The sequence below is a fragment of the Eubalaena glacialis genome, chromosome 10, assembly GCF_028564815.1.
Source record: "Eubalaena glacialis isolate mEubGla1 chromosome 10, mEubGla1.1.hap2.+ XY, whole genome shotgun sequence".
NCBI lineage: Eukaryota > Metazoa > Chordata > Mammalia > Artiodactyla > Balaenidae > Eubalaena > Eubalaena glacialis.
In genome coordinates, this window is record NC_083725.1 from 114,812,553 (window position 1) to 114,826,024 (window position 13,472).

General features: G+C 60.3%; 1 protein-coding gene across 7 annotated transcripts in view; it reads right to left on the minus strand.

Annotated features, from left to right (window-relative positions):
* Nucleotides 1-13,472, minus strand: part of NRXN2 (neurexin 2) — a 99,604-nt gene that overhangs the window by 37,089 nt on the left and 49,043 nt on the right. For 6 of the 7 annotated variants that reach the window (XM_061203566.1, XM_061203567.1, XM_061203568.1 and 3 more), the window contains 6 exons: nucleotides 10,583-10,609; nucleotides 8,971-9,090; nucleotides 8,252-8,633; nucleotides 7,441-7,631; nucleotides 5,598-5,771; nucleotides 5,099-5,218 (listed from right to left, as the gene is read on the minus strand). In XM_061203566.1, the coding sequence (XP_061059549.1) occupies nucleotides 5,099-5,218; nucleotides 5,598-5,771; nucleotides 7,441-7,631; nucleotides 8,252-8,633; nucleotides 8,971-9,090; nucleotides 10,583-10,609 (1,014 nt within the window). The remainder of the gene's footprint in view (nucleotides 1-5,098; nucleotides 5,219-5,597; nucleotides 5,772-7,440; nucleotides 7,632-8,251; nucleotides 8,634-8,970; nucleotides 9,091-10,582; nucleotides 10,610-13,472) is intronic. The other variant, XM_061203563.1, reaches the window with a different exon arrangement.

Below are 13,472 nucleotides of genomic sequence, written 5' to 3' on the forward strand. Positions count from 1 at the left end.
GGCGCAGACGGCCGTCAGAAACCCGGGGGAGCGCCCGGGGGAGGGGGCATGGTGCCGGGTGGAGAGGTAGGGGAGGCGCGGGGGCCAAGCAGGGAGGGGAGAGCGGGGGAAATCCTGCAGAAAAACCGAGCCGGGGAGGAGGGGGACTGGAGGAGAGAAGCGGGAGACCGACGGAGGCTAGGGCCGCTGCCGCTGCCGCTGCCGCCCGACGGAGACGGGGGAAAGGAGGGAGGGGCCGGGGGGGGGGGCGGGAGAAGAGGGAAGGGAAGCAAATCCGGTTGAGGGGGGAATGAAGGGAGAGGAGAGGAGGGGAGAGGAGGGGAGGGGAGAGGAGAGGAGGGGAGAGGAGAGGAGGGGAGAGGAGAGGAGGGGAGCGGGGCTGAGCAGAGGAAAGGCGTGAGCCTGCTAGATTCCGGCGGAGAGATGGAGGCAGCGGAGTGTTGCTGCAGAGGCTGAGAGGGCTGGAAGGGAGAGGGAGGGAGAGAGGAGGGAGGAAAGGAGCGGAGTGGAGAGGGGAGGCGAGGGGAGGCGAGGGGAGGGGGAGCGCGGGAGAAGGAGGGGGCAGGGCGGAGGGACCCGAGCGGCTCCCGATCTGCGGGCGGCGCTGGGCAGCTCCGCCGCGCGGCTCCCGGCTAGCCCGCTCGGGGCTCGCCTCTCCTCTGCGCGAGCCCCACCCCTCCCCCGCGCCCGGGCGCGCGCTCCCCTCCCGCCCCCTCCGGAGAAGGGGCCCTGCTGAATAATTGAACAGGACTGAGGCTAGCAGAAGAGGCCGCTCTCTTCCACCTCCTCCCTCCCCCCCACCTGGACGAACCCCAGGAGTGCTCGCTGGTCCAGTGCGCAGAGATGTGGCCACCGCCACCTCTGCACGCACGCCTCGGAACACACGTGCACGCTAGGATGTGGACGGGCTCGGGTATGGAGACACCCACGTGCCCATACAGGCATCAGTGTATGCGCACGCACACATAGGCTCAGACACATACATGCATACATGTGCTCATAGACACTGGCACACGAACTCCCACTCAACCGAGCATGTACACATGCTCACGGAGGCAATACATGCACACACACATACATGTTTGGTCACAGGTAATGAATGAACAGCCAACGTACACAGGACAGCTCCCTCCAGCTCACCCTCCAAAAACAGGGTCACCCATGCGCATACAGACAACGCACCCAGAGGCTCAAAGGTACTCCAGAGTAAGACGTGCCACACACACACAGTCCCTCGCCACCTCTCCAAAAGGGTGCTCCCCTCCCCCCACACACACACCCTCCTGGACTCCTCCAATCCTTCCTCTTCACTTCCCCTGCCCCTCCCGCTGCCTCAACCTCTCCCTCTGGGGAGGGGGTTTCCAGGATACTTATCCACTGAGTGGCCCACTTGTGACAAAACCCTTCCTGGGCCACTTATGTCCAGCTGAGGAAGTCACTTCTCCTTCTAGGGGCCCCTCCACTGAGATCTGCCCCCTCTCAGACTTTGGGACACCTCTGGGAAGCACGTGTCACAGACCAAGAGGTAAGTGCAGGGAGGCTTTCTTCCCTTCATCTGGATGCCACCTGTGCATGGGGGCGGGGGGGGGGGGATGCTGAAGGTAGAGAGGGAGGGAGGTAGAGATGGGACCTGGAAGGAGGCAAAGAAGGAGTGTCATAGAGTGAGAAGGAGAGGTGGTGAAGAAAGGGCAAAAGGAAGGGGGTGCAAAAGGGGAGGGAGGGGCTGGCTCCTGCTTATTGATTCTGAATTTCGTTGTGGAGCAAAAACTGCCACCAGGCGCCCCAGAAGTTCTGCACCCAGCTCCTGGGTGCAGTCAGAACCCGGGACAGCTCCTCTGCCGCAGCTGCCGCCTCCCCAGCCCTGCTAGATGCCAGGGCCCCATTTGGCCCCCAGCCCTTCAGAAGGGAAGAAAGGGGTCCTCAGAGGCACCCGGGAGGAAGTTTCCAGGTGGTGCGTGGCCCCATGAGGGAGGAGAGATTGCAGGCTGGGGAGCAGGGCTGGGGCCCCCAAAGCCTTGTCCTCCTGCCCTCTCATCCCGTGCACGCTCTTGGCCCTGGCGCTGAGGTAGAGACTGACAGCTCTGAGCAGGCAGAAATGTATGGTCCCGGAGGGAGGGAGGGAGGGAGGAGCCGGTGGCAAGAGGAGAGGAAGGGAAACCGCCTAGAGGCCAATCAATACCAGTGAGTGGGAAGTGGAGAGCTGGAGGGGGTGACGTTGGGGAGCGAGGGGGAGAGACAGAGGGTAAAAAAGAAGGGAGAGACAGAGGTGTGTAAGAGATCAATAGAGGCTGCGGAGCAAGTGGAGAGATGAGAAACACACAGAGGGGCAGAGATGGGGAAGAACCGACTGCCTGGGCGAGCCAGGGACAGGGAGACTGGGCTGCCAAGGGGAGCTGTCCTGACCTCAGCCCTGGGACTTCAGGCCCTGCCAGGAAGCACGCCTCCTTCCAGCTTCCTTCCTCTCTCATTTCATATTCTCTTTTTCATTCTCTCTCCGCTTTCCTCTCTCCCATCCTGGAGATGACTTCTCTCCCTCTGATCTCTCTCCTGCCTTCCCAGGGCAGACTCCTGAGCCTCACAAAGGTACCTTCAGCCCCAGGTGTAATGCCCATATCCCAGATGGAGAAACCGAGGCCACACAAGGGGAAAGGCTGTCCTGAAGGTCGGACTCCTCCTCATCCCAGTCTCTTCACCACCAGACAGCTCCACACCCCAGGCCCAACCCTCTAAGGACACCTGGGCCATTCCCACCCGCCTCCCTCTCTTCAGGCACAGGGGCCCTGGGTGCCCAGTGGTGCCTCCAGGGCCTTCACACTTGGGGGTGAAGCAAACAGGCCTCTGGGCCAAGTGTCTGCTTGACGTTGTGCATCAGTGGAGCCTCAAGAAGACCCGCCATAGAGAGTCAGCACGAACATGAAACAGCCAAGCCTGGAGAAGCGGGAGGAGGCACAGCTTCAAGAGAAAAGGGGGTTGTGGCTTGACCCAAGATTCCTGCCTCGACCTTTGGGGCCAGAGATCTCAGAGGTACCCCAGGGCCAGGGTTTAGAGGCTCCCAGATTGCACCCACCTTGTCCTTACCTCCATGGCTTTGCTCAGGCTCTGCCACCAGACACACAGACCAGTGCTCGGGGACAGTGACACTTCCCAAGACCTGCCCAGCCCCAACTCTCCCTGCCTCCCACCTGCCCCCAGAGAAGTTGCTCCAAGCTCCCTTCCCACCCCTGCTGAAAGATGGCTTGACTCCCTAAACCACCATCCCTCTCTGCGCTCCCTTCCAGAAAGCTCCATCACGTGGGAGTGTAATAGTGATGATGGGCAGCAGCTCTTCTCGATCCTGATGCCCTGCAGCCTGGGCAAGCAAGGCCCACCATCGGCACCATCTCCACCTCCGCCACCACCCCGCACCCCGGGACTAAATGAGCAGCAGGGGCAGCAAGCTTTAGGACCGCCTAGGTTCTAGCACCCTGTGATTTAGGGCAGGGAACTGCCTCTTACTGAGGCCTCAATGTCCTCAGCAGCTAAATCGGATGGTTGGTCTCCATCCTACTGCCTTCTCTGAGGACAAATTAAAAGGGCTTTGCAAACTGCAAAACACGAAACAATCAGTGGGGAATGTTACTGTTAAACAGCAAAGTTACCACGGTCCCCAGATCGCCCGTGCAAAGCTGAGTGAGCTGGAGAGGACGAGGCCCAGCCCCGTCTTTATTCCCCAGCACCCAGGGCTGGAGCGCCCCTGAGCTGGCCATTGTCTGAGGGCTGGAAGGTACACAGAGTGGCAGGTCGGACAAGAAAAATCCTGGGGGACAGGACGGGATGTGGAGGTACCGAAGGACAGGCCTGCCTGAGAGCACCAGGAAAGCGCTGAGGGAGATGGGTGGGCATTCTTACAAAGTAGAAGGAAAAATCAAGACCCACGCAAGAGCCCAATCCCTGAAACCAGTAGGTTATCTATCCCGTAAGAAACTCAGGACTCTGCCCAGATGACCAAGGCTCTGCAGTGTGGCACAGAGGCAAAGGCCCTGACCCCCGTTCTCAGCCCAGATCTACCGTTCACTCCTCCAGAAATCCACCCACCCCTCCAGGCCTCAGTGTCCATGTTTGTAAAATGGAGAAGCCCTATCCTCCTTTGTGTGTGTGTGTGTGTGTGTGTGTGTGTGTGTCTGTGTGTCTGTGTGTCTGTGTGTTTTTCCCAGGCAGCTGACTCTTCATGTCCCTGGTCTCAGCAGGGCTACCCCAAGGAAGACCACTCAAATGACACCTGAAGAGGCTGCGTGCTCCCCAGCCCGCCCCCCGCAAGCAGGAGGTTGGCTCTCCCCCGCTCTTGCCCCACTGCCCTCCGCCTGCCAAGCTCAACCAGCTGCTGGCCACCAACCAGTAGGGACTGGAAACTGCTGCTGAAGCTGCCCTCTCTGGGAAGGGGCCTCAAACAATATGCGAGCTGGCAGCAGACACCCAGCCAGGGAGGAGAAGAACCAGGTGGGGACACTAGGGAGTGTTCTTGTGGCTCCAAGGGACACCCTGCAGCTGGGTGGGAAACCAGGGAACTGCACCACAGCCGGCTTCCAGGGAAGCCAGCTCCAGAGGGCTGCCCTCCTGAGAGTCTCCTGAGCCCGTCCTCTGGGGCGTGGGCCTACTCTGGGCAGGAAATCCCAGGCTTCCACTCACGTTTCTGAGGGCACCAGAGGAAAGGGGGTGCAGGTCGACAGTTCCCACCCCCCACCCTGTGCAACAGTGTGTATGTGTGAGCTACGACTTGTGAGACCATCGCCAGGATCGCATGGGGAGAGCGATAGAGGCTGACGCCCTTGGTGAGGGGTGAAGGGAGCGGTGTCCCACCAGCTCAGAAGGAAGAGGAGAGGCCGTCTATCAACGATTTGCCCCAGACATGCAGGCAGCAGCAGTCCTGCACAGGCCTGAGAGGGGACTCCGGGAGGGGACAGCAGCCAGCAGCTCCCTCGGTCTCTCGTGACGAGAAGGGATGAGAAGGAAGCAAGCAGCAGGGCTCTCAGAGACCCTCCCTCCTCCGGAGCATCCCTGGGGCCGGGAACGGGCCAGGATCTCCCCCCAGCACCCTCAACTCTCCCGGTCCTGCACTCACGGTCGTTGCAGACGGGGCCTCCGTAGGAGGTCATGGTGCAGTCGCAGGTGAAGCCATCCCACTGCTGTAGGCAGACGCCCTGGTTAGCACAAGACTCTTCGGTGCAGGTGGTGCTGGGGCCTGGAAGAGGCAGGAGGAAGGAACACCCCCTGCTCAGCCAAGCCCCCTCCAGCCTCAGGAGGTATGGAAGCTTCGGGGCCAGGCCGAGAGGTCTTGCCCTCCGTTCTGCTGGGCAGAAAGGGCCAAGAACTGATGGGGGTGGGAGGGGGATGGAGGGGAGCTCAAGGACTGCTAGTCTTGGCCTGGAACTGTGATAAGTGGCCAGGGTGGGAGGCAACAGGGAGGGCAAGTGACACGCCTGACTCCCCCATACCCTGGCCCAGAGTGGCAGCTCCTGCGAGGCCTGAGAGGAAGGCCACTCAGCGGCCCTGGTCTGCCTCTACCGCTGGCCCCCCTGCAGCGTGCAGAGTCACACCTGACTTCTGTGCCCCACACTCACCGTCACAGCCCCTCTCCACCTGCCCGATGCGGTGCAGGGCGTCAGCGATGAGGTCAGGGAGGCGCCCGTTGAGGTCCACCGAGGCCAGGCAGCCCTGAAAGCCATCCCGGGAGGCCACCAGTTTGGGCAGGTTGTTGAACATATTCTTGCTCAGACCGCCAATGTACAACTCCCCTGCAAAGGGAGTGGGATCAGAACCTCGGCATCCCACTCCCCAGGTCCCCATTGCCCTCCCAGGACATCGGCATCCAGCTGTCAGGTCCTGCAGCCCCACAGTGTCCCATCCCGGACTCCAGTTTCCTCTCAGAGATGCAGCAGCCCGCAGATGCCCACCCCCCACTCTTCTTTCTTCCTTCTCCACTTTGCCATCTGTCTGCTCCCCTCCCAGAGAAGCCCAGATGCCCGGGAAGGGGGGAGCAGCTGGAGGAACCTGCTCCGTGCTCTCTCCCACACATCTGATTCCAGTTCCGGCCTGTAATCAGGGCCTTTCATAGATGTGCAGCCTGATCCCCTCCACCCCCGCTCCCTCCCTTCCGAAGTCTCCCATCCCCAGAACTCCTTCAGGCCTCTGCCAGCCTCTCCCGACTCTGAGTTGTCTCCTGGGGGTTCTAAGCCCAGCACCTTCCAACAACAACTAGGGCTTGGCCTGGGGACTCTGGGTGACACCAGGAAGTACTCCTCAGGGACACATCACTGCCTGGCCACATAGACCCTAACTCCCTGGAAATCATGGCTGGCCCACAGCAGAGCTCCAACAAGACATGGGTCAACCCTGCTGCCCTTGCCCTGAACTCAGTGCAATGCAAGACCAGCCCAGACCACCCCAGGTTTGCTGCCACTGAGGATTATCCAAGACACATCGCCCCCTTCTGGCATCAGGGAGAATTGACAGCACTGTGCCATTCGTCGGGCCCTGGATCTGACCAAGCTTCTGGTTCCAACTCTGCGGCCTGCTCACTTTGTGACCTTGGGCAAACCATGTAGCCTCCTGAAGCTTCCATTTCTGTCTCTCCAAGAGGGGGATGAATAGTCTCTAAGGGCCCTCCCCCAGCTCGAACAGTCCGAGTCGCACTGACACCAGGGGTCCCTAAGGGACTGAGGGCTGCTTTGGGCATGTGAGGGTCGCTCACGTTACCCCAGTGGGCTCTGGAGAAGCCGCAGGCCTTGTCCTCACTCTTGTTCCAAAACCCCAGTCTCTAAGCTCATCCTCCTCTTCCCTCCTCTCTCACCCACCCATTCTGGGGGCAGGCAATGACTGTTTCATTAGCTACTGAAGAGACCCTGGGGAATGTAGGTCCCTGGTATGACGCTGAGCCCACCAGGGAGGCCCTGAGTCCAAAAAAGTTCCCAGACCTAGTCCAGCCAACGCCCAAGGGCTATGACCAGGGCAGCATGTGGGGACCCAGTGATTACTCCTCCTTCCTCCCTACATCACTGCCCCCTCCTACCCCAGCAGGGAGGCATCTGCCAGGACACTATTCTCTCTCCAGCCCCCAACCAAGGCAGACTTCTCAACCCTGGAGGGCCAAGAGGTCTTCAGAAGGCCCAGCTGCCTACTCCTAGCTCTAGAGTGAGGCCACCAAGCTCCCCGTGAGACAGACACAACTTGCAACCAGGCTTTCAGTGTTGAGAGGGCAGCCTCGCAGGGGAGCTGAGCAGAACTTTGACGGGAAGATGTCAGGCTGGACACAGTGGAGAATAGGAAAGAGCGAGGGAAACCATGGGTGGGGTCAGGGGGAGAATCACGCGCGTGAAAGAGCATCCCAGGCTAGGGGTGATATTGCTGGGGCCGAGGGGGCATCTGGGGTAGGGCCAGGCCTTCTGCAGAGGCCCCAGGCCCCACCTTTGAGATCGAGGTTTCGGGCGCCATTGGAGTGCTGCGTGACAGTGCGGGAGTCAATCTGGAGCGTGTGCACGTTGCCGGGGTCCCTGGACACCACCACGTTGTGCCACTGGTTGTCATTGACTGGTTTGTCTGAGTTCCCCTTCATCAAGGACGGGCCATTCCCCAGGTCAAACACGTAGTGGATGTACCTGCCCCACAGTAGGGAGGAGACACTGGGTCAAGGTGGGGCGATGCTGGGAAGGCGGGGAAAGGAGGAGCTATAGCTGCGGCGGGGCTGGGAGCTGTAAGCGGAAAGGGTGGAGAGGGAGACCTCATAGTGGAGGGACCCGAGCCAACGACACGAGGACTCTGGTGTGAGGTCCCGTCATGGGCAGATGCGGGCAGGGAAGGCCACAGAGGACCTGGCTCCAGGGGACAGGCTCAGAAGAGAAGCTGGTGGGGGGAGAGATTTGTGAGGGCAGCAGGGTCCTCTGGGGGCAGGGACAGAGCTGCTCTAGGGCGAGGACCTCTCAGGCAAGAGAGGCCAGAGGGACACAGCCCTGTCTTCTGCCTGAGCCAGGACAGTGAATGGAGGACAGATATGACCGGAAAATCCCTGGCAAGGAAGTAATGGGGGGGAGCGGGTCACCAGGGTGGAAGACAGGGTGCTGCTTCTCCATCTTGGCTGGTGGGGGGTGGACCTGAACCTTGACCTGTGGTCTCAGGGGATTGGACATCTCAGCCAGTGGCTGCGGGAGCTGCATCTTGGTCATGGCGGGCGGGGGCGGGAACCACGTCCTTGACAGCGGTGTAGTGCCCAGCACCTCACCCCTTGACCAGCTCGATGACAATGAAGTCGTTGCCGTTGCCCGAGTTGAACAGGAGGAGCCCGTCGGGGGCTGTAGTCTTGAACTGGAAGAAGAGGTGCATGGAGGCGTAGGCTTGGAGCGTGGCGAGTGCCAGGTAGCTGCTGCGACTCTTGAAGGTGACGGGGTCAGCCACGATGGCACGCAGGCCAAAGCGAGCATTGAGCTCGCAGTAGGTGATGTCGCCGTCCTTGCACTGGTCCATGTAGGGCTGGCCATTGAACACCAGCCCGCTCAGGTGCCCGATGAAGTTGGAGGGCACCACAGAGATGAAACGCCGCTCCGTCATGATGCCTGTCTCAATGTTGTGGAACTCCAGCCGCGTGTGAGCTCCTGCCATCTGTCCTGCTCGGGACAGGAGACAGAGATAGGGACGTGGCTTTGCAGCCCAGATCGTAGGATCGTTGGGTCCCCAGGAGCCTCCCCTCCACTCAAGGGCCACATGGGAGAGACACTGGCAAACCCTCGCAGGTAGGTGCTGGCAGCAAGCACAGCTCCTGGGTCTGGGGGAGTTGCGGGACTCTTTAGGCCAGGGCCGACAGGCTTGCGGGGCCAAGCTGCCTGCGGGGAGTTGAAATGGTCCCTGGGGTCCAGGAGCCCATGATATACCAATGGCACTGGCAGCTTGCCAGAATGCTGCCCCAGGTAGTGGTCACCAAGAATGGGGCCGCAGACCACTTACCCTCCACGGTCACGTTGTCCACTGACAGCTGCAGGCTCTTGCCACGCCGCACCACCCTCACCGTGTGCCACTCATTGTCATTGAGCTTGTGCCCCGCAAAGAGCGTCTCGGGGCCTTTACCTGCGGCACCAAGGGGGGAGTGAGCACGGCACCTCCACCCGCTCGCATATGGCTTCATGTACCACCCTGGGCACACAGAGCCTCACCACTGCACACACCCATGCACCCAGGTACACACACCCACACACACAGAGCTTTTACACACCCAGTCATAAACACAGAGATGCTCGGTATTGCCACACTTCACGCAACTTCCAAGGGTGCTGTTCGAAAAGAATACGGTGTGAATGGCGTGGTGCCTCTGGAGCTGTGCCCTAAGACTCTGCACCAGAGACTCACACCGGCACCAACATATTCCTCCCCACATCTCCTAAGGACCCTCAGTCGTCAGTGTGTGTAGCCAGCAGCTAAAGCCCCAGCATCTATACATAGGCCTAAAACTTTCAAAAATACTGAGCCTTACCACGCACCCAAATGTGAATGTGCACCCACAGACTCACTGCTGGCAGTGAAAACACACAGACTCACAGCTCCCCCATCTAGAGGAACCCAGCGTGACCTTTCTGCACATGCCTGGTTAATTCCACACACCCAGACACGCAATCGTATACACAGCACATCCAGCCTGGCCGGAGAGCAGAATGTGTCTTAGGAATTAGGGCCATTTATTCGGGACCTGGATTAACCACTCCCAAGACTAAAAACATGTAGCTTTAGAATGGTGCTGCAGCCCATTTGCAGCACCCCCAGGTTACACCTGGGCCCCCCAGTGCTATTGCCAGCAGGGACAGGGTTCACCACGCATGCGCACACACGTGCCAAACACACACCAGAGCCACGGTACGTACACATCCTCTCTGCCTGTGGCTGCCGTGTCCCTGTGCTCTCTTCCGTGACCTCAGGGCACACCATGCAGAAACACTCTCAGAGACAGAGCATTGAATCCAGGCACAGTGGGATGCTCAGAACTGTCCACACCCGCTCTCCATCTCACCCCTGCTGCGAGCCTCACTGTCACCCCTCAAAGAGCCCCCATTTGGCAGAATCTCGCCCCCCACCCCAAACAGGGGCTGTGGGGGGCTGAGCTTTGAAGCCTTGGCCAAGCTCACCTCCCGCTCACCTCCCGCCCTCATCGTCTTTCCTGTGTGCCCCACCCTCCCCCTTGTGGCCACCTCTGGAGATGCAGCAGGATGTCCCAGCCCCTCTCCGGCTCCTTCCGGCCATCCTGCTGTAGGTGCCACCAAGCCTTTGCCCCACCCTCCAGAGGATTTGAGATGACTGCAAGTTTCTGGGCCTTCCTTCTCCCAGTCCCGGTGAACATGCTGACCCGGACCCTCCACCAGCTGCCCCTGGATCAGCTTCCTTGGGCTCATTCTGCCCTCCACAACCGTACCACCCTCACCCCCACCACTCCAGCTCCCCTCTCCACACCCACTGCCCAAGCCCCACACAAGCTTGAAGCCTTCTCCTCCCCCACCATCCCTCCCCAAATCCCAGAGTCCAGAATCCCAGGCCCCTTGGGGCTCTGCAGAAGTAGAGGGAAACCACTTACTGGGTGCGCAGCCGACGCGCAGGCAGTCTGGGGGGGCCATGGGGCGGGCAGAGGGGGAGGGGAGACAAAAAGGCAGAACAAGTTTTTTTGTTTGTTTTTTTTTTTTTACATCCTTCACAGGGAGGGGTGTCTGCGGGCGGGGGTTCCCCCCAGGGCCACTTTCTGGGGACCACGCGTGCTCAGGTGCCTTCTCCCCTTCCTCAGTTGGACCCCTCTCCCTCCTTCCCCCAAGAGGGCTCCAACCCTCCCCAGAGCTGGGAGGCGGGGCAGCCAGGTGATGGGAAGAAGGTTTACATCTCCCTTCTTAGAGGGGCCCAGGCCTCTCATATCTGAGGGAGATGGGCACCTTGGGAATCCCAGTCGTACAGGGGATCAGTGGGGGGCTGAGGGCTTGACCAATCCGACATCTCCCCGTCTCTGAGAGGGAGACGGGTGGGGGGGGCCAGAGCCCCTGCACCCCCTGCTCTGGGACAACTCCCTGCTCAGAGCCCAGGCTGTGACGCATCACCCCGTGCCCTCTGGGCTCTGAGCTAAATGGAGGAGTCTGCCCCAGGACCCCCTTCCCGTGACCACACACCTCCCAAAGTCCCAGGGGGCTAGCACCACCCCTACAGGAACCTTCTTGCTACCCTTCCTAACCTGGAGGATGCCAGGCTGTCCTTGGGGACCAGGGTGGTCCTTCACCCTGAAGAGGAACTAGTATTAATCCGTTTTCCTAGGGAAGGGCCAGGGGCTCACAGATGAAGACACCGAGGCCCCCAATGTATGACTCCTGAGGACTTCAGGGACAAGAAGTTACCATAAGCAAAGTCTCCTGCCCCTTCCACAGCCCCAGCATTGCTATCCTGCAACTCCAGGCTCGGAGGGCCCCATGTGCTCAGAAAGCACACTGTCCACACAGAGCTGCAGCCCGGAGCCCCGGGGCCTCTGGCCACAACCCTGGTGGGATACATTACCCACCCCATGTGAGTCAGCCAGCCTTGCTGAGGAAATAGAGCACTAGAGTCCTGTGAAATTGGGGCTTAGGGCCCTTTGGACGCCTGTCCTGCTCCATCAGACCCAGACAGCTTGGGGCTGCAGAAGGTCCTGCAGGAAGAGGCAGAAACGCTGGGTCCTAATCTCATCATGTGACTGCGGGCAAATCTCTTCTCTCCGAGCCTCAGCTCCCCTCCCTGTGAGCTGAGGGGCTTGAACAAGAGGATCCTAAGCTGGGAGAAAGAAAAGGTGTCCACTGGGCTGGCCCTTGCCTCTCAGACAGGGGCAAGTTCCAGGCCTCTGTTAACAGCAATATCCTGCCATCCTGTGGCTCCTCCCGGAACAGGCTCTGCCCACAAAGCCCAGGAGGCAAAGAGGGGTGGGGGCACCTGGCATCCCCTGGGCCCTGAAGGTTCCTGCAGCGGAGGTGAAAGATTCCCCTGTGGCTCTGGGGGCATGGGCCCCTCGGGCAGTACAGCTGAGCCCCACACGCGTTGTCAACCGCAGCAGAAGAGTGGGGGGAGCAGCCGGGACCTTGAGCCACAGCCTGGCACCAAGGGAGGGGCAGAGGGAGGTCAAGGGGCAGATACAGGGGCAAGTCAGAAGTCATAGGGAGAGGAAGGAAGTGGAGAGGATGCAGAGAGAAAAGAGGAAGAAAGGGCGAGCAGAGGGAAGGAGGAGCTGGACAGAGGGGGAAGGGGAGGATGTCGAGGTGAGGGCAGGGGTGCCAGGCCTGGAGTCAGGTCACGGGGGCTCTCTCAGGGCCAGCAGAGTCTTCACCAATGAAGGGTCCAAAAAAGAAAAAAGGGGGCTGGAAAGGCAGGCCGATCCCCTGTTGGAGAAGAAGCCTAGAGAGGAGCACAGTTCTTCCCCTCCCCAGCAGGGGAGCACCAGGAAGGGGGGTGGATCCATCTGTCCAGAGAAGAGGTGTCGGCTCCAGGCCCACCCCCTTGCAGTGACCCCACCCGCAGAAGCCCCTACTCCAGTGGGGCTTGAGGGCAGCAAACTCCCCTTGAAGATGGGCCCCCAGGAAGCAGCCAGCACCATCCCAGGGGAAAGCCAGGAACTGCGAGTAAGTGGGAGAAACTGCCCTCTGGTGCCCACACCCGCCCAGAGTGCAGCTCAGGGAGCTTTAACTGCTAACCTGTTGACTAGAAACCTACGCCTCAAGTTCAGCAAATGGACAGAAGCGATTGGTCTGCAGAGACCCACCAAGGTCCTGGTAGGACATGGAGACCGGGGTGATGGTATGAATGTGTGATAAGACTGGTGGGAAAAAGTCATCTGCATGGAAAGGAGCTCAGGGAAAGAAGCCAGGCTTCTCTTTCTGCAACCCACCTGCCCCCCACCCAGGCCCCGAGGACTGGAGGTGGGGGAGAGAGAACGAAGGCTCCAATGCAAGGAGCCTCAGGAACCCGCTGGCTGGAGTCTTGGAGGTGACACCGCAGAGTGGCAGTGTGCACGCCGGCGCAGCCCTCGTTCACAGCCATCTCCCCAGCAGCCCAGCCTCAGAAGGAGCTCAGGACCTACTGAACAGCCCCCCATGGGAACAAGGCACCGTCCCATGGTCCCAGAGATTAAAGGGCTTTGGAATGTAATGTGCATTCAGCCCGGCTTACAACACAAATGAGAGTCAGGCTTGCTCTGTACAGCTCGAGAGGGCAGAACTAGGTCCACAAGTAGGAATTTCAGAAAGGGAAGCTTCCACCAGGGAAGAACAACCCAGTGATTAGAATCACTGAGGTGGCCATCTCAGAGGTGGGACGCTCCTGACACGGAAGGCATCTGAACAGAGGTGGAGAGCCTCCCGCTGGTGGGGGAAGGCACAGAGGATGCACCCACGGGGGAGGGCTGAAGGAGGTGCCTTCTGAGGGCCCCTCCAGCTTGGAGATACTTCAGATACAATGCACCGTTC